A 19,348-nucleotide genomic window follows, 5' to 3' on the forward strand; every position below is an offset into this window, starting at 1 on the left:
GCCACTACTGTCCCAGACACGAGGTCTTCTACTTGAAGACAGCGATGATGACCAATAACCATCACTAGTGTGGTTCCACCTCACCGCAGTGTTTCTCCACAAAACTGTTCCTCAAGTTTCCTGCGTTCCTTCAACTGTCTGTTACATAATGGCTACAAGTCATGTGATATTATCATGATAGATGGTAATGATAATGAATGAAGAAAATGCTGTCTTGATGCAATGATGTTTTGAAACCTGCTCGATGAATAAAGTCGCCTTGATTTCAGCAAGAAGTTGAGAGAATTCTGATTCAAGATGATCTGAAACATTGCACTCGTAACCTCTCAAGTGTGTCTCGCATTCGAACCTCTGCTTTATATCAAAAGATGCATGCTTATCTTTCTGCTGTTCTCTTTACACCCTCTGTTGTGTTTCCTTTCACTCATGCCTCCAAGCTGTGTCTCCTGGGTGGAGCGGAGGTGGAGGATGGGAAACGACGGGATCCATTATATACACATTATATTTTTCACCTATCAGAATGTTTTGTCATCAAACCAGAGGAATCCCTAGTGGCTTCTCCTGAGGTTTCTGCCTTTTCCCCCCTGTTGAAAGAGTTTTTCGTCTGGGATTTTTTTCTTATTGGAATTGAGTGTCTAAAGGACAGAGGGTGTCAAAAATTGTGGGAATTAAAAAGGCCCCTGAGGGGAATTGTCATTTTATAAACAAAATGTAATGATTTGACTCTGAATATCTTGGTTGGCTGCTCCTATCTCCATCATCAGTTCTTCAAGCCAAAGTTTCTCTGTCTGACATGATCTGTGCAGTGAGAGAGAGAGAGAGAGAGAGAGAGAGAGAGAGAGAGAGAGAGAGAGTGTGTGTGTGCGCACGTCTGCATGCTGGTCCACATCCAAACAGTTGTCCTGTGTCTTGCGTAACTGGCATGTGTCCTGAGTTTGTGTGTGTGTTATGTTGTGCGTGGCACGCCTGTGTGACCCACAACTCTAAGGCTTTATGGAGTGTCACCAAATGCTCAGTGGCTTTAAGACCTTCGACATGGAAATGCACAGGTTATACTGCTGTGGACGGGCAGATTGTAAGAGCACCATGCAGTCATGTGCATCATATATTATGTAAGTCAAAGATCATATTTAGTGCTGCCGTCCTCTACTTCTCTTTTAGCACATCGCGTATTTAATTAAAGAACACTCACTGGTTTGTACAGACAGGTTTTAAATAAATCACACCTTAACACAACTGTAAAATAAATGCTCCCTCTTTGGAAACAGACAGCTGCAAAAAAGTCCATGTTTTTTTTTTTCTGGATCTGACCGAGCTTAAGTGGCAGATTAAGTAGTTTTCATCCATAAATCACATTCATTGCGCTCGTCAGTTTATCCCTTAATGCCTGCCGTGAAAACCAGCGACCAACATTTTCTGACGCTCCATCCACGTCCCATCTCTGTCCAAGATGAGGGATCTTGAAGTCTTTGTGAATTCAGAATTACACAGGACAGGGCAAGAGATTAGTAAGAGAAATATCATTAAGCCTCCACAGATCAGAGGTTCAAAGAAAATGGGGCCATTAAAGACTAGGTTAAGCCTGAAGGAAAGCATTAATCTAATGTGAGATAGAAGGGAGAGGATGAGAGAGAGAGAGAGAGAAATCTGACACACGAGCGATAACTGGAAAAGCTGAGTGTTGGAGCATCATTCCCAATTAAAGTCTCACAAAGTCAAAAAATGAAGCTAATTTCCGGGTAAGACGCTGTAAAAACGCCAATTAACCATCTCAGTTCTAATTAAAAATGCCCCCTGGTCACCGCCTGTCGTCAGCAGTTTCTCAACAAAAGGGAAACAGCTGAAACACTGTTAGATACTGTGAGCTGGAGTGTTTGTATCAGATCACTTCCGTGACCTCAACAATTTCAATCCAAACATGAAGATGTCCAATCTTCGACATACAGTAAAAAAGGGAATTTTTCTGTCATTCACTTCAATTCAGTGATTTTCATGTTGTGGCTGTAATTAATCAGAATGCAGATTGGTACAGCAGTCTGTTCAGTGTGGAGGAGTGATAGAGGTTGTTGTTTTTTTTAACTACATATGGAAAGTGATTTACTTGTGGTGACTGACCCGTTGTAACATCTGCAGATTTTGTGCTTGATAGTCCCAACAGATGTAGAGGCTAATATCTTGGCTCTACTGAAGTCGGTTTGGTGACGTGCACAGAGAACGTGACAAAACAAGATCTGGCCCTAACATGCCAAACAGCACATACGTGTTACATATTTTTCTGGATATCGTCAAAATATGCTGGAAAAAAGTATGCAAACGCAGACATGCAGGGCCTGTTGATGTCAAGCTCTGGGTGAAGTGAGTGAGCTTAGAAGTAGACCAGACCAGCCAGCCAGAACAGCAGCCCTGTATTGTTTCACTTTATCCCCAGCTCTCCTGACAGCACAAAACACAGCTCCACAGCTCTGCTAGCACAAAGCCCGGGGCAGCGAGTGGCGTGCCCTAACACCTACCGGTGCCAAAGACCTTCACCCCACCAACCAGCCAACCAACCACGTTCGACTCTCTCATCTCGAAACTGTCGAATCCCCCTATTGTGCCTAGTCCCTCATAGAATCCTGACTGCTTTCTTTCCTTCAATGGAAACATTATAAAGCTATTGATCAATTAACAATCATAAAATAATGATTAAAGCTCTGAGTGATATGGTATGTTGAGGTAACTCAATATCATCATAAACTCAAACAGGATTCCTCACATTTTGGAACCTTCGTAAATTACAGATGTCCCAATGGTCGAATGCATGCTGAATCAACATCACTTCTCTTATAACTACATATATATTGCATAAAGTGATTTTTGGCACATATATCACTCAAAAACATCTCCCCATTCAGCTAGTACTGTGAATAGAAAATGTTTTAGGAGACCACTCGTGCGTTACTCATCAACAGTGTCATAATGACCACTAGGGGGAAAAGACCTGAACAGTGCTACTTCTAAAAAAAAAACAAATAAACAAAAAAAAAACCCAATAAATAAATGTTCTTCACACACATTTGGGTGATAAAAAATAAAACAAAAATCTTACATTCTGCCATCCAGGTTATCCATGAATAAAGGCAACTGGGTTTAAACTAGGGGGCACGGCCAGGTGATGTAAACAGTCAGGGCTTGACCTTAATCTTTGGGGAGAATTTTCCCCCCAAAGTATGGAAGCTGTACGTACTATTTTGTAAGGAATTCAGGGATATTGAGAAAAACATTCAGGGTTTGAGCCCTTGAAGCTGCTCGCTCTGCCTGTGGTATGTAGTTGTAGGAATTTCAGCTCATAAATCTCCTTGGATGAGAGTTGCAACATCTTCAAGTAGGTACAACCAAGGCAGGTGCCCTTGATTTAACCTTTCTTAGATGTCTTTCACGTTCACAGAGCCAAAAGTCATAAAGATTAAGTACCTCAGGGAGTGTAGAAATTCAGGACCTCATACAGCACTACAAACAGGCCCTGCTTCCGTCCTAAAGAAATCATTTGCCATGCATGTTCACTCTTTTTTCAAGATGAGAACACACCACTCTCATGTCTGCATGCTATACACAGAGCTGGCTTTTAGCCTAGCTTAGCATTAAGACTGGAAACAGGAGGAAACAGCTTTGCTCTGTGGGGAATCATTCAGCCTCACAAGACAATTTATAAGCTCATGAATTACAGTCTTGTTTATTGATTTTTTCCATCGATGTCTGCTAAGGTAAAAAGGTGCGTTTCAATGATTCCTTTAATTGCAGAAGCATCCAGCTGGCCCATTGATTTACATCAACATAAACACCACAAATACACAGCGCTCTTTCAGGATATGCAGGTGAACAGACCCATCTACATCTGATTCAAACACACATGCTGCATAACGCAGGATCATTCACAAGCGAGAAATTCAGTTTTTCAAGATGACACCCACTCACATCACCACGTAAAGTTTTCAATAAGAGAAGAATGAGCCCAACACTGGCACTACTCACTTGTGTAAGGAAGACAGCCCCCTCTTCCACAGCCATGTTTCGCTTTCTCTCCTCTGTATGACGAGGAGAGAAACCTGAGCTCAGAGGGCAGAAATCTGCCCTTATCTCAACCTCGTGGGCATCCCACCCACACCGCAGAAGGAGCAAGGTGTCATTGGTGACCACAAATGCACACCGAGTACTGCTAGCACCAAATTCTGGTTGATTTCCTGCACATCAGATGCAGGGATGGGGAGGGAAAGATGAGGATGACAGAAAGAAGAGGAGAGGGTCCTATCTAAGTCTCCAGTGGCGAGTAAACAAAGCGTCTCGCAGTCTTTCACGCTGCAAAGAGGACACGAGCCAAATCCCCTCTGCTGCCTCTCTCCCCCCCGGTCTGTCTATCTAATTTTTCTGAATATGTCAATGAGGGTAAATCCCTCTACTTTGCTGAAGCCAGCCAGAGAAGGGAGGGTTCAAGAGGAGAACCCTGACTTACCATAAGAGTGGAGGCTTCTCCCTCCCTTTCCGCTTCCTTTCTTTTCTTCCTCACCTTCATTTAGTTGGGAGGGGAGGGGGTGTGTGTCTCCTGATATCCAAGGTTAGGGAGGCGAGCAGAGAGAGAACTGAAAATAGAAGCTGATACAAATACTTAAGCTAAAATGACTCGACCGGTATATGTCAAACCCCCCCCCCCCCCCACCCACCCACACGTTATCCCACCCACTCTCCCTGTTTCCCTCCCCTCATTCTGGTTCACTCTCCCAGCTTCCCTCAGCCTCTGCCAGCATGTGATTCTTCATTGTCAGCGTGCTTATCAGCCCTTTAGCCCCCAACAATAACCGGTGTATGTGTTGTGAGTGTGTGTACAAGCTGGGTTACCTCTAAATGCTAGCAGTTATTCACTCTTGGGGGCTAACAGTGATGAATTTTGTTGGGGGGGGGGGGGGGGTTTCAACAACGACACCAGACCAGATGCTATTTCAGGTCAAGTAGATCCCACACCCCCCTTTGACAATGGCAACACTTTCACAGAGGATTATGGGCTTTTACTTTGGTATTAGGGGCACCCTCTGTCCTTGCACTTCTCACCCCTTTGCAGATGCACCCCGCTCAGTCAGATAAGGGCGAGAAGCTCACCCCCAATCCGTCTCACAGAAGGAAGACACAAAGGTGCGTGTGATCACTATCAGTGCAAGCACCAGGGAGCATAATAACGAGGCTGAGCGGAACATGCAGCATAACTACCGTATCCAAGTTATATGTTTGAGATCAGCCTATCACACCTTTGGGAGGTGATCTCATTATCTTATCTGGGAGGACCCCCCACAACATCCTCAAGATTATTCCTTTTATGCTCTGAGTGTCTTAAAGTCGAGTGATTTTTGGTCATTCTGCAACGTGAATCTCTGAAAATATGTATAAAATATTTTCCCCCTTTTTTGTTTTTCATAAAGCATCCGCCGGAGCAATAGTGATGAAATTGATGGCACGGTGAAATAAGAATACAGGGATTAAATGGTGGAGTGCTTGAAATGCAAAAAAGATTTTTTTCGGTGAAATATCCCTTTAATTCAACTTTAACTACAGGTGTTTTCACATATCTTTCCCAAAACTTGGCGTCCTACTCCAATCAATAGATGGGTTTTCCCTCGCATTTGTACATTTGAAACTTTGAGCTTCACTTTGTGGAATGATGTCATGAACATGTTCCCAAAAAAACATGCTGCTGCTTTGAGCATGTTTTCACCGCGCTTTACTCAAGTTTTAAGTCCAATATGAATAGAGTTCATATTTCATGAGCCTTTCTTTATTTGTGAAGTCTTCACAGTAAACAAATACAGTCTGTACGCATCTGGAAAATCCACGCTAAACTCAATCTCTCCTTCTATTGGTTGTATTCTGCTATTATATGATGACCTCTCAACAGCATCACACCACTGTGTCTCATATATAGCAGGGATGCTTTGTACTAGCAACTCTGACTCTGTAACGTCACACACTCTCACACACACATACACTAACGTACATATTTGAGGGACAAAACACTCACACAGGAAAGGTGCCACTTGCATCACAGCGATGCAGAACTATCTAGTATCAGCTTGCAGAAAAGATGAAAACAGTCAGAGAGAGCCAGAGAAATTAAGAGTAAGACAAAGAAGGGACGAGGTGAGAGCTGATGGATGCTCTAAACCAGGAAAGGCAAGTTGAACCTCTGATTGGTGGATCACAGGCCCCATTCACACTAATACACTGCAGCTTTCCTTGGAAACTGCAGGGTTGCCATGGCTACAGGGGAGGTTGCAAAAGAGGGCTACTTATGAAAAATGATCAGTTTTTTTTGTGTCTCAAGTCCATAATTATGTGACGGTTGATAACAAAATAGACAATATGTCTCAATACATCATGTTGAAAAAATTTTCTGGTGTTTTTGCATTATTTTATTTTGTAATTATACACTAATTTTATTGAACAATCAAGCAATGGAATTCTGCGTAAGTAGATTTAAGAATTTTATATATTTATACATATACACATATATACATACACACATACATATATGTATATATACATACATATATATATATTTGCTTTAAGTATAAAGCATAACACATTTCTACTACTTTATAATTACTGTATTCAAAAGCTCTGGCTTAATCCAATCGCCTGCGGTCAGGCAGGCTCAGCCATCTCAGAGGAGCTGTAAAATACCTCAGCATCCTCATTCTGGGGAGTATCCTCAATATTAGACTTAGGCGTGCACACACAAACACACACACATGGAGCAGAATATTTACTGCTCCTGCTGTATGGGGCTCGCTCAAGGGCACAGCTCCCCTCTGTCACCTGGGACATGAAACCATTGTGGAGGGAGGAGAGGAGGAAGCCAAGAGGATGGATACTTGTAGATGAATATATACTCCAGAAAGGGAGTGATTTCACAAAGCACAGACATCATCGTCATCTTCATTATCTTATAATTAATAGAAAAACACTCTCATGTCGACCTTAATAAAACATCCAGTGCATCATGTCAAATCCTACAATGGCTGTTGAAAGTAAAACAGTGTAATTATTTACAACCTTATTATCACATGAGGTCATGCAGTTTCTTTTGCTGCATGCATGAAGTCTCCTGTCTCTCTGCTGTCTCGCATCTGAGGCAAAAACGCTGACACTGACTGGGGGGGGGGGAACCTGAAAGGTGCATTGGATTTCTTTCAGTGGACTAGTCAGCATCTGCACACTAGCCCACCCCGCTTGATCGATAGCTGTCCCGCCAAAAAGTCACCTGCAAAACAGTTCCCAGTAGAGCAAAGGTGAACTACTCAGATAGAAGGTGGAGAGAGGGAAGAATAGAGGACAAGGTAGTTCGGAGACCGAAAACAGAGGGATAAGCAGATTTAAAACTGAAACTTTTCAGCGCCGGACCCCTGAAATTAAGGTGGCAGTGGCTTACTGTAAGTGTACTACCACTGCACACATACGCACAAATTCAAACACACAAATTTAAACAGGTTTACTACTGACATTTTATAGTAGTTATAGTACTCCTTGTAGCTTCACGAAAGCATTTTAAAAATGTTTACATCAGCTTTTATTTTTGGAAATCATCTTGTACCCCTGATCTAACAAAGAATTTCCCTCCGGGGATCTGATTCTGATTCCTATTTGTGTGTCAAGACCCTCAGAAGGTCCTGACCCCACAATGAAATCGCCTTGAATCACAGTATATCATTGTATTTTACAGCATCTGTATAAATTAATGATACAATAGAACAATAAAGCACCTTTTTTGGCACAAGTCCCATACAGTCTTGAACATAAACAGTAACACTGATCCAAAAAAAAGATCAAGTACTAAACTTAGGTTGGCTATAAAAAGACAAGAAACATTAGAATAAGAATTTGGTTGACAAATTCCGGCAAAAATGCAAAAACTGTATTTAAAGGGTTCATCTAACCCTGGGATAAATATGTGGAAAGAACAAGCAAGTGACAATATATCATTGGATGCTATGATATGTCACAGCCCTAGAAGGGTGAACAGGCACATAATGGAAGGACAGAATGATACGGAAATAACTTAAAAATAGAAGATGTCACATACAGTAGAAAACCACAGTGGAAAATACTGACTTTGGGAAGAGGACAGGACTTATGGCTGAACTAAACAACATACCAGGGGTTCGGTTAAATCTGGCACAAAGTCAAAGAGATTCCTTTCGTCAAACTCCCCCATCCTCTGGCCTCAGCTTGGCCTGCAGCAGGCCTCTGTTCAACAGTCAAACACTGGACCCTGGTGGTCAGACTCCTGCATGACAACATCCCAGCCCTCCAGGACAGCTGACATCTGCCTGATAACTCAGCAGAAGGATGTGGACTATTGTGATTATTAATTACATTTCTGTCATTAAAGGAAAAGTCAGACCGATAGAAAGTGACTTGTTAGTCCACTTGAGTGTGATGGGAACACAGAAAATCTTCCTTTTACTAATTATTTATAAGGAATCATACTTCTGTTCACCTGGTGAATGAATGATCAATATTCATTGTTTGTGCATGCACAAGTGCACGATGTGGCACCATAGTTCTGGAGAAACACTTTTCATCACAGCGTGCGTTGTATGCGTTTTATATGGCTAAAAAGGTGATAAACAGTGGTTAAAACACTGATAAGACTATTCTATGTCAAAAATGTGTTTTGCAATTCAAATAATCACAAATAGGTGTCTTCAGTTAACAAAAATATTTTGTTCCCTCCCGCTTTATTTCTTGATTGATGATTGTGGAGAACATACAGTATATTAAGCTTGACACAAATGGTGCGAACAGTAGCTATAGCAACGAAACAGCTTTCAAAAATTAAAATGCTAAAAATTGAGAACCAACCCACATCTTCCTTATTCAGGTTGTTTCTCAGAAATCTATCAAAATGACAAACTATAACGTGGCTGGTTCGGTGCTGCTGTACCTGCTGTTAGCCGTAAGTCACAATTAGCTTCAAGCTAAATATACGTGGCTGGCTCTTTCGGCATTCTGAATCACAATGAAGGAAAACGGCAGGAAAAAAACCAAACATTGTTAGCTGATAACTTAAATGAATCAATGTGCAAAGCAGCAAAAGTATCACATAAATTCCCAAGTGGAAAGTCTCAGAATTAGTGCCTGTCACCGAACATTCCTCCACGTTACAAGTGGCAATTGAATAATTCCTGTAAGCCACATTGATCGCAATGCTGAGAAGTGAAGACATTTTAAGGCAAGGCCTGAAGTGAGGTTCATAAACCATCTTAACATCTTTTGTTTCAAACAGGCAGTTCCCTGCAAAGACACTTTCTTATGAGTCTTTTTATGATACAGTTCTGGGACATAAAAATGCTAATAAATAACTGGTGGAAGGACTGAAATCACATTAAGGAGAGCCAATCTTGTGTGAACAGCATACATCTCTGAGTGGGATTTGTTGTACTGGGTGTGTGTGTCGAATATGGAAGACAGAAAGACTAACACGTTAAAGGAATTTACCATGTTTAATGGTGAAACAAAGCAAGGCACCCAGAAATATCAGGAAAAAGACAAAGGCTTATGAACGTTGGCATTCGCAAAAGACACTGCCCTTCCTCCACACCTGCAACAATATAGTCCTAAAATCATAGTGCTGCTGTAACTACACCCCTTTTTATTTAAGAGAGGCTTTCAAACATGAAAGTGTCCTTTCCTCTTTGTTTCAGAGTCTCAGAAGCCTGAACTCAGATGGGATGATTCATCCAATCACGAGATTGACTTTTATATCCAAGCACGGGTATGAAAAAATGGACGACAGTTGATGTTCCTGTGGCTGTTTGAGCAGAATAGTATCTGTTAGAAGAACAGAGGGATCCAGATTTTCCTCTCTTTCTACCACTGTTGCCTCATTCACAGAGATGCAGGACTCAAGAGAAATGTCTCTCTGCGCCTGCATGCAGGGAGCACGACTGAACCTCTACATCAGTTGCAGACATCCATAACTTCTGTAATTGATCGTCAAACCTTTCCTCCCCCTGTCTAAATTAATTTCTGCTGGTGTAGAAGTGATAGTGATGGATGGGAAAATAGAGGGAGGATAACTCTCCACCCTCGCTCTCTTGCATTCATTTATTCTTCTGTCTCTTCTCCACTTCTTCCGCTATCAAATCCAAGTCTCTTAAACCTGCTTTATCCAGATACTGTGTGCATCTCAACTTCTGTGTTTTCTGAGATACTGAACTATTTTGCAACCCCACAGCAGAACTTCCTAGTGCCCTATCTTCCACATAATAAAACTATGTGTTTCTTTGACCTTTGCCCTTTCCACTTTCTCGTTTGCTGGCACTTTCCAGTCTAAAAAATATAACTAAAACACTAAAACATATTGTTTTAGTCTGACAAAAAAATAATTATTTTTGCATAGTTGATTACCTCAGAATCCAGAGAAAATTCTTAAAAAATGAAAAATTATGTTTCTCAAGTGAATACATGACACTTCTATACTAAAAAAACAAACAGTCCAACAGTTGAAATAATAGTAAAGTTTATATAGTTAATAGTTTTACTAATAGTAAAACCCGGACCATTTTGGTCAGAATATTTCAATTTTTTTTTCTTTTTTTAGTACGAGTACTACCACAGATGATATCTAAGGATGGCGTGTGAGTGTTTTTGCCTGAATGTGTGTGGTGGTAATTATCATTCCACCGAGACCCCTACAGCAGACAGGAAGACTCGTCTCCAGACTTAAAAGCTTATACACATTATCACTAAACCACCATAACGGAGCCATACATTTAGACAGCGCATATCCTGCAAAACATCTGCTGCATATGAGGTGTGTCTGTGTATCAAACTTCTGTCCAGTCACAAAGAGAAAGAGAAAAAAAATTCCTTCTTCCATTTACAGTTTGACTTGTGTTTATGTCGAGATTTATGGGAGTTAGCCTTCATTTCTAAAATGTTAGAACGGAACATAAAGGGGTGATGTATGTCTTAAAAAATTAAGGAACCAAACAAGGATGGGCTGAAAATTATTAACAGAGAGAAAATTGAGTTTATAGCTATAGAAGATCCTCTAATCAGTTATTAAAATGGCATCTCAGATTTAAAGACATGTCATTATTACTTTCAAAAACTGATGTGATTGTCCAAATAAAACATTCCCAATGAAAACAGCCAAAACAGAACTAAAAAAGTCAATTATAATGTGTCAGAGAAATAAAACAAAAACTAACTGAAGTTCTGATTTAAAATTGGACCATAACATTTTGATAGCTCATAAGGACACGTATAAATCAGACAGAGGTCTGTTGTTTTGGCATGCTGAACGCTGAAAGAAGCAGAATGTTGTAACTGCTTTTGCCTGATCTTTGGCAGGTAGAGAGCACCAGACTGGAGCAGACCACGGGCCATCTGTCCCCCCATGGACCTCCCCACCACCAGCAGCAGCAGCAGCAGCAGCAGCAGCAGGAGCAGCAGCCTCCAAACAACACACACACACACACACACACACACACACACACACACACACACACACACACACACACACACACACAAACACACAAACTAATAAAAGTAAACAAGGATGGCTCAGTAAACATATTCCATATCCTGTGAGATCACCCTTTTAGCATGTGGCTAAGCTGCCCAAATACTCCACCCCGACATTGAAGATAAAAGAATGAACCCGATATTGGAATATCTCTCCTGTCCTCCTTTTAGTGACTCCTTAAATCTATTCACCCCTCCTCCACAAACACACTTCACAGTCTGCTATACCATAATGGTCTTTCAGATCTTGGCGTTTCTGCCTGACAAACAGAAGTCTATTAGATGCTGAAAGAGCCAGCTGGCCCTCCGGCAGCACAATGTAATAGGCTGTTGAGCGGAGAGGCCCACATCCATAATAGTGGCTAGCGCACCGGTAGGCAAGATGAGAGCAAAGAAAATCACCTGCATTTTGGTGCTAGGATACCATTAATATTCTAAAAGGTATAAATACCACAACTGAAAGAAATATAGGAATCGTGTGGCTGTATTAAGGAATGTAACATTTCATATCTGTATGGAGAATTCTGCTATTTCATAACCCGTTCTGGTTATTTGTTTCTTTGAAAGCACGATTACACCTTAGCAGATCATTCATGAAACTTATTCAAAATGTGGAGCCAGAAGGGAACTCCTTAAATTTTAGGTTCCATCACATGAATTGTGAAAAACTTACCATTAACTGTGTTTTCATCCCGTAATCAGCACCGCTGCCAACTCAAGAACTGCCACACTGATGCCTCTCGCTTTTACACTTTTTCCATATACTCTCAGGTTAAATCTCTACAGTTTAAGTCATTGGTGCTAACTTCCTTTGGTAGCCATATTGGATTTTCAGATTTTTTTTAATCAATCTTAAATATCTCCTACGTATATGCCTTGATGGAGTCAATTGCTCAAGAAGGTATTTATTTCAAATAATGGATAAATTAATTTCGTATAACATGTTTGTTATTGTTTTATTTGTGAGCAGGTGGAACGCTACGTTGGGAAGATACCCCCGAAATTGAAGCATTTGATCGGCATCCCTTAGAGAAATAATGTAGCCAAGACCAAACCACACCATCTTGCCAGAAGGTTATAAGAGTTTAAGGGGTCAACTGGGTCAAGCATGGCCTGTAAAAGGATGTCAATATATTAAAGGCTGCCCTTCAATCTGTCTGCGTAAAGCAACTCATTTAGATTAATAACACCAGATGATGTCAGTGAAAAAATCCTGGTCCCCTACACTGAAGGTACAAGACATATTATGTCACTGTGTAAAAGAAAAATACACAGGAACAAGAAATTGCGCTGTTTCTATCAGTCTGGCCTGTTCTTATGACTGTGCTGTGTTTAGCTCCAGACATGGGACACAGAGATCAATCGAGGGAGGGGTACAGGAGGATCCGGAAAATCTCTCTTCCCCTTCTCCTGTCTGGGTAGATTTGAGTCGGCTATTTTCTTTCTGCAGGCAACTGCAATATGAATCTCATTTACTGCCGGATATCCAGTAACACAGTAACCTAGATGCTGCTTCACCCGACTCAGGATGCATGCCAGCTCGCAGACAGTAGAAACCACAACACAAAGGTTGGTGCATCGTTCAAGGCAACACTGGATAAGTCCTTTTCTTTTTAAAAAAAAAAACCCAAACATATATATTTTTATATGTACACACACAGCATGTGAAGGAGACCTAAAATACAGCAGTTCATTTAATTGATGGTGCAGGCTGAGGGTGCAGCCAGTGGAGGAATGCTCCAGGAATGGGCTATTTTGTAGTCTGTGAGCACAACCCAAAAATATAGATAACTAGAAAGCAATCAGAGAGTGCATACCTCCGCAAAGGCTAACTTTTGGGCCCCTGGCAGTTTCGTTCTTTGACCCTAATTAAAATTGCAAGCAGCAATGAGCGGACCCTCGCACCCCTGCACGCATCACAGCTGTGTGGCTGTTCTGCAGAATGAGAGGGAGGTGAAACCTGATAATATTTGAATTTGGCATGTAGGAGCGGATTAAAATACATGCAGTGTGGTGCAAAACACCACATGAAGACAATGCAGTGCAATTTTGATTTTGGTTGGATCAGGTTTACTTCCTGTAACCACTAGGTAGCACATTGACCATGTATGACCTTGGCCCCCTCTTCACCTAGCAGCACTGAACAAAAACTCACAGTATTTATACTAACCCATTACTTAGGCATTTCTGACTAACTTTGACATGTATTTGATCGACTAGGAGGAGGATATCAAAAGGAAAAGGAAAAAAACAAACATATCATTTCCTGTTGTCACCAGGTGGCACAATCATTAACCTGCCCCAGAAGTTAATGGGTTCTCTTTGGGCCCATGCTACACCCCTCCTCCAAATCTGGCAAAAATCAGCCTCGTAGTTTTTGCGTAATCTTGCTGAGAGTCAAACAAACAGATGAATGCCACCCAATAAATGACCTCCTTGGCAGACTTTGAAATAAAATGTGCATTTCCTTAAAAAAAAAAGCCAGAATAGACTGATCTTATTGTAACAAATAATGCATGCATGTTCAGGTTAGAGTCTAAAATGTAAAACAAGTATTATACAAAACAAATAAGTAGTACTTGCTAATATGATGAAGCTCTGTGTATGTGTGTGTGTGTATGTGTGAAGGACTCACTGATCTTTCATGCCTTATGTCCAATATACTGTTGAAAACTTGATGATATACTGCAGTTTGCAAATAGCAGTTTAGCTGTCAGTGTAAGTAAAAGGTGACAACCAGCTAATGACTGCTGGCAGTGAGGCTTATTGTTCGTGCATGGCAGACAATTTTATATCATGAGCGGCAGCACTTTTACTTCAGAGCACAAGGCCTTTAGCACTAAAATCTGTGACTGACAACCTGAGCCTTCCCCGGCCCCCCCCCTCTGTCGGAGGGTGTGTTGGCTGACCCTCTCTGACCCCCCCGTGTCCATCCATCCATCACATACCCTGCAAGAGCTGACTGCTCACCAAGGCTGCGGCCATGTGTGCTCTCTCTCTCTCTCTCACACACACACACACACACTTACTGTATTGAGCAGTGTTGTAAATATATTTGTGTATGAATTAGCCAAGCGAACACACACATATACACACACTGTCATTTTACCTACTATGGTGTGTATAGATGCTTTACCAGGTCGCGTGAAGGTCATGGCAGAGAGACTAATGACCTATAACAAGGCACAACCTTGAATGATGGGTACAGTCAAAAAGGTTAGGTATAGCAGCCAATGGAGCAGCATGCACACACGCACCCTCCTTGTAACATTGTTATACATCTTCTGTTTACTTTACTGTTTCAACAGTGTTGGTCCTAATCGCTCACGACTAATTTTACCTGATTCTTTTTTTGTTGTCTCCGTTTACTTTGTATTTTAGTGTCCCTTATTCTCAGTGCTGCGCATCAAGGGGGTCTTGAGGAAAACTGCAATAAAATGTTCACTCAAAGAGAAAAAAAATGGCTAGTGATTTCCTGATTTTCAAGGCAATATTCCCTTCACCAAATAACATTCCTGCCCAATACACATCAGTAACTGACAGTGTTAATGATGGGAGAGAAATCTTAATAGCAAATATATTTTCTTCACAGCCAGGAGGTAGTGCAGGTACGTTATACGTCAAATAAAAGGTAAGTGAAAATGGCCTATATTCATGTATAAATGACAGATGCCATCTAGTGGCCATACTATGGTCACTAATGGGGAGCGGTCTTTACATTTCCTGCTGCCAGTGGTGAGTGTCATTTCCCTTTTTTTTGGTCAAAATAGTAATCTTTTTTTATCTTAACACCCCCCCCCCACACACACACACACACAAGGACTTTTCGATGTTACAATGGCGTCAGCAACAACTCAATTGATCAAGTCCTGTTTGTTTGCTCACACGCGGCTCACCTTCAAGTGCATTGGTGAGGATTAGAATGATTCAATACACACTGAGCGATATGATCATCATGAAGGGAGGGTCTAATGCAGGGCTGTTGTATTATATTGCATTAGTAGTGCTTATTCATTAGGTTTATTAATGAATTAAGGCCACAAAGATTCAAGTAAATATTCCTGCGTGCATATCTCTACCCCTAGCCCACTAAATCAGCCATTTGTGTTGCAGCACCTTACTAGCCTGCTTGTACAACGAATGACCCTCGACAGCCCGAACATCACTGGTCTCGCCCAGTCATTGAATTCAGCTGTTGAATCACACGGCACAACACAGTGACAAGGTGATCATTATACTATTTGATTTCAAATTAATTCAAACTGACTCTGTAACATTTTGAAGGCTTTAACATTCATTTTGCAGTAAAACACTACATCAACAAATTGTAAAGGTTGAGACCTAAATGACACAAATGTCACCCTGACCTTGTATAATGAGGATAAAGCATCAATTTTTGCTTTGGTGGTCAATTGTGTCATTTCTGCTTTATTCTAACAGTTGTAATTGGTCGCTTCAGCACTTCGCTGTGTGTGTGAGTGCGTGCGTACGTGTTCATGTTTTTTTCCATGGGTTTAGTGGTGATTTGGCTGTCAGGAGTCAAGGTCCTAGAAAAGTTAAAAGTGCACTGTGGGTGTCAAGATGGCTGACACACAGCTGACAGCATTCCAGTCAGCAACACACACACACACACACACACACACACACACACACACACACACACACACACACACACACACACACACAGACAGCAACCTCGTCAGCACCAACACTAACAACAACCTGACTCACATTGCTATGTCTGAGTGCATTAGATGGAGCTTTAACGCTGACAGACAGCAAAGTGTGCAATTAGACAAAACATCATGTCGACTGAGAAGATGATGTACCTTTGAATATTTAAAAAAACACATTATTCTTTACAGTAACCTGCGCGAATCCTACTACAGGTATACTTCATGATCAAATAACTTGTCTATTTGTATTAATAAGACAAATATGTTCATCATGTAGAGAAAGCCACAAAATTGCGAACTTGTCATAATATTCATCATACAATGGGATTGATAAACTCCATGAACCTGAGTAATTTTGGCTATATAAACTAGTACCAAAGTGATGATATCAGGTTATTACTCACTTCCCCTCCAGGTGGGAAGTGGCTGGTGGGATCATACTATTATTCATACAGCTCAGGTGTCTCTGAAACACTTTCAGAACAACAGCCAGAGAGGAAAACAAAAATATCCAGTGATAGTCGACGTGACAATACTCGTCACGGAGGGAGGTGGTTAGGACGTGTCTGCAGGGCGGTTCTATTTTCAACCAGCTTTGCTAAATCTGCTGTAACCAAGCAGAGGGACACAAACCACGAGAAGGAGAAGAAATGATGATATAGAAGATGCTATCCAGCAAATAGCTACGGTAGTAAACTGCCAGGATTCAGAATGAATGAAAGCTAAGCTAAAACTAAGACGGCAAAGATGAAATTCCAGTGACCATCCTCCTTACTTCAAGTTAAATATTTGCTACAGAGTCCCGGGGTGAAGATGAAGAGGGAAGACATTGATTTTTCTTGGCTGTAAAACAAAAGTCGTTCCCACACTTTGATTAATTGGTGGCCACAAGTTGTTCCCAAGGGATTTGGCTTCTAATTAATCAAAATGAGGGATGAGGTTGCGTCTTGTGGCCACAAATCAATTGAATGTTGGGAGCAAGTTGTTGTTTTTTTTTTTAGCTTTTAATTCATAAAATCAATCCGATGGCCACTTCTTAATCAAATTACAAGTGTCAGAACAAATTATATTTCCTGGCCACAAATCCTTGATATTTGAGGAGCATCTCAAGGTGATGAATTCATCAAAGTGTGAGAACAACTTAAATCTTCTGTCAAAAAAAAAAAAAAAATTCCTCTGTCCAAATGTCCGTAAGAGTCTTTTGGCGATGATGTACGTACATTAATGTAGGATACAGGACAGACAATCCTAATTCCACCCTCAAAATTAAGGGCGAATGGTGACAACTTTTCCGTATTGTATTGTTTTGTTCGTTTAGTTTATCCAAAATGATCGCTCCTCTCACTTCCAGTTTTGCGCTCACTCTGATGATCTACCTCTGGTGAATTACTGGGAGGAGCAGTGGGCTCAGAGACCCCTAGGTCCAGCAAACTGTATCACTCCTCGATACCTGTAAACCTCTGACAAATGTGAACAACCACGTTTCACATCAAAGCACCTTATCTTACTCAGTACCATAGTTACATCCATCAGTCATTACATCGAATAGCCAGATAAGAGTGTTTGGAGAACTTTATGAGGTCACACTGAAACTGATTTTTGACCTTCTATATATAAAAGAAGGGAAATCTGTGACAAATTAAGTTACCCGATATGACTTAAAATGTCTCATATTCAAGCCAAATGAAACCACTTGTCTCAGATGTATTCCTGTGAAACATTACCAGGTACAAGTTGAGAAAACAGCTGGTTAGAAATCACAGATTCTGTTGACTTGATAATGCAGCTGTGATGAAATTAGCGATGAAATGCTAAAAGAATGAGGGAGGACAGAGAAAAATAAAATAGGAGGACACTTCTTTGAGAGGAGTACAAATATAGGGCGTGATTAAAATCAGCACCTCGCCCTCCTCCCAGCCTCATCCTTGGATTTCAGACTTGGTACAATTTGATACTGTGAATCCTCTCTGACCTTTCTAAATCCAGTCAATGGTTTTATTTTGCTTCTGTCATCTTTCACTGAGGACAGTTTCTTCTTCTTCTTCTTCTTCTTGGGGGATGATAGAATACACTAATGTCCCACAATATGTGGTGTTCCCTGTTACCAGAGAGCCCAGCCATGTTTGGCAAAGCTGCTCGTGAATAATTTAGTATCAAATATCAAGTCTGCTTCTATTCTGGCCGTCCAACTGTTAATAAAAACACAAGAAACACAGCCAAAGATTGTGTGTGTCTGCTTATGTGTGTGTGTGTGTGTGTCTTGTACACTGTCTAAAGGTCTAATTTTCCACACAGAGCCAGCTGTGTAAAAGAATACCAACCCAACCTTGGAGCTACAATCAACCTTTCCTCATCAGCTGTCATTATGCTGGATTACTGCGTTCCGAGAGAGTAGAGGCTTCCTACAAGGATGCACAAATCTAGGCAGTGCATGACAAAACTCATCACTTCACCACTGCTTGTTTGTACCTCCTGCTAGTAAACCCAAGGCCACGCACAAGGTGAAAGTACAAAATTTCCACGCTCGAGTTACACTGCAATAAAGACTGCAACCTTTTCACACTAAATTACCTTATTAAAGGTGCGATGGAGTCTTTCCTCAGGGCCCGAAAAATGTTAGTTGTGACAAAGTGGTATTAAGATTGTGTGTTGTTGCTGAGTCTATTAGCTAGACGTTGTAGCAGCTTTATTGTGCTTCAGAGGGTAATAACACACCTTTCAGACAAGAAGAAAGGACTTTAACAGCTTAATCCTTCATGGTGAAAAAAAGAAAAAGAAAAGCAAAAGAGGCTGGATCAAAGGATGAAGTCTGCACACGCTCACTCAAACTATTCCCCCAATACAATCAGGTCGCGTGTTCAGACTGAGGGGTGTATCCACATTTGGGACGTGTGTATACGGGGCAGAGATGAATATTTTAGTTTCTGCTCCCAAGAGGGCTCTGCACACCCACCCTGCAAAAGTCCCCCCCTAAAGCCACCACCCCTCTTTCTCCATCCATTCATTGTCCCTCCCCCCATACTCAACTGTGAAGAGGTGTTATTACCATCAATCTGTCCTAACACAGACCATTTACTCAGCTCTAGAGTCTGTGTGCTCCAGCTTGCTGGGCCCAT

General features: G+C 41.3%; 1 protein-coding gene across 33 annotated transcripts in view; it reads right to left on the minus strand.

Moving 5' to 3' along the window:
- LOC147247362 (ankyrin-3-like) overlaps positions 1-19,348 on the minus strand; it is a 94,435-nt gene that overhangs the window by 65,812 nt on the left and 9,275 nt on the right. Inside the window, exon 1 of one of the 33 annotated variants that reach the window (XM_086180070.1) lies at positions 4,490-4,617. The exons of the other annotated variants lie outside the window; for them this stretch is intronic. Within the exon in view, the coding sequence (XP_086036196.1) occupies positions 4,490-4,549 (60 nt within the window). The 5' untranslated portion in view covers positions 4,550-4,617. Of the gene's footprint in view, positions 1-4,489; positions 4,618-19,348 lie in introns of those variants that run through there. 33 annotated transcript variants of the gene reach the window in all.

This window comes from Aulostomus chinensis, chromosome 16 (assembly GCF_037954235.1).
Source record: "Aulostomus chinensis isolate RoL2024-O1b breed Wild chromosome 16, RoL_Achi_v1.0, whole genome shotgun sequence".
NCBI classification, from domain to species: domain Eukaryota; kingdom Metazoa; phylum Chordata; class Actinopteri; order Syngnathiformes; family Aulostomidae; genus Aulostomus; species Aulostomus chinensis.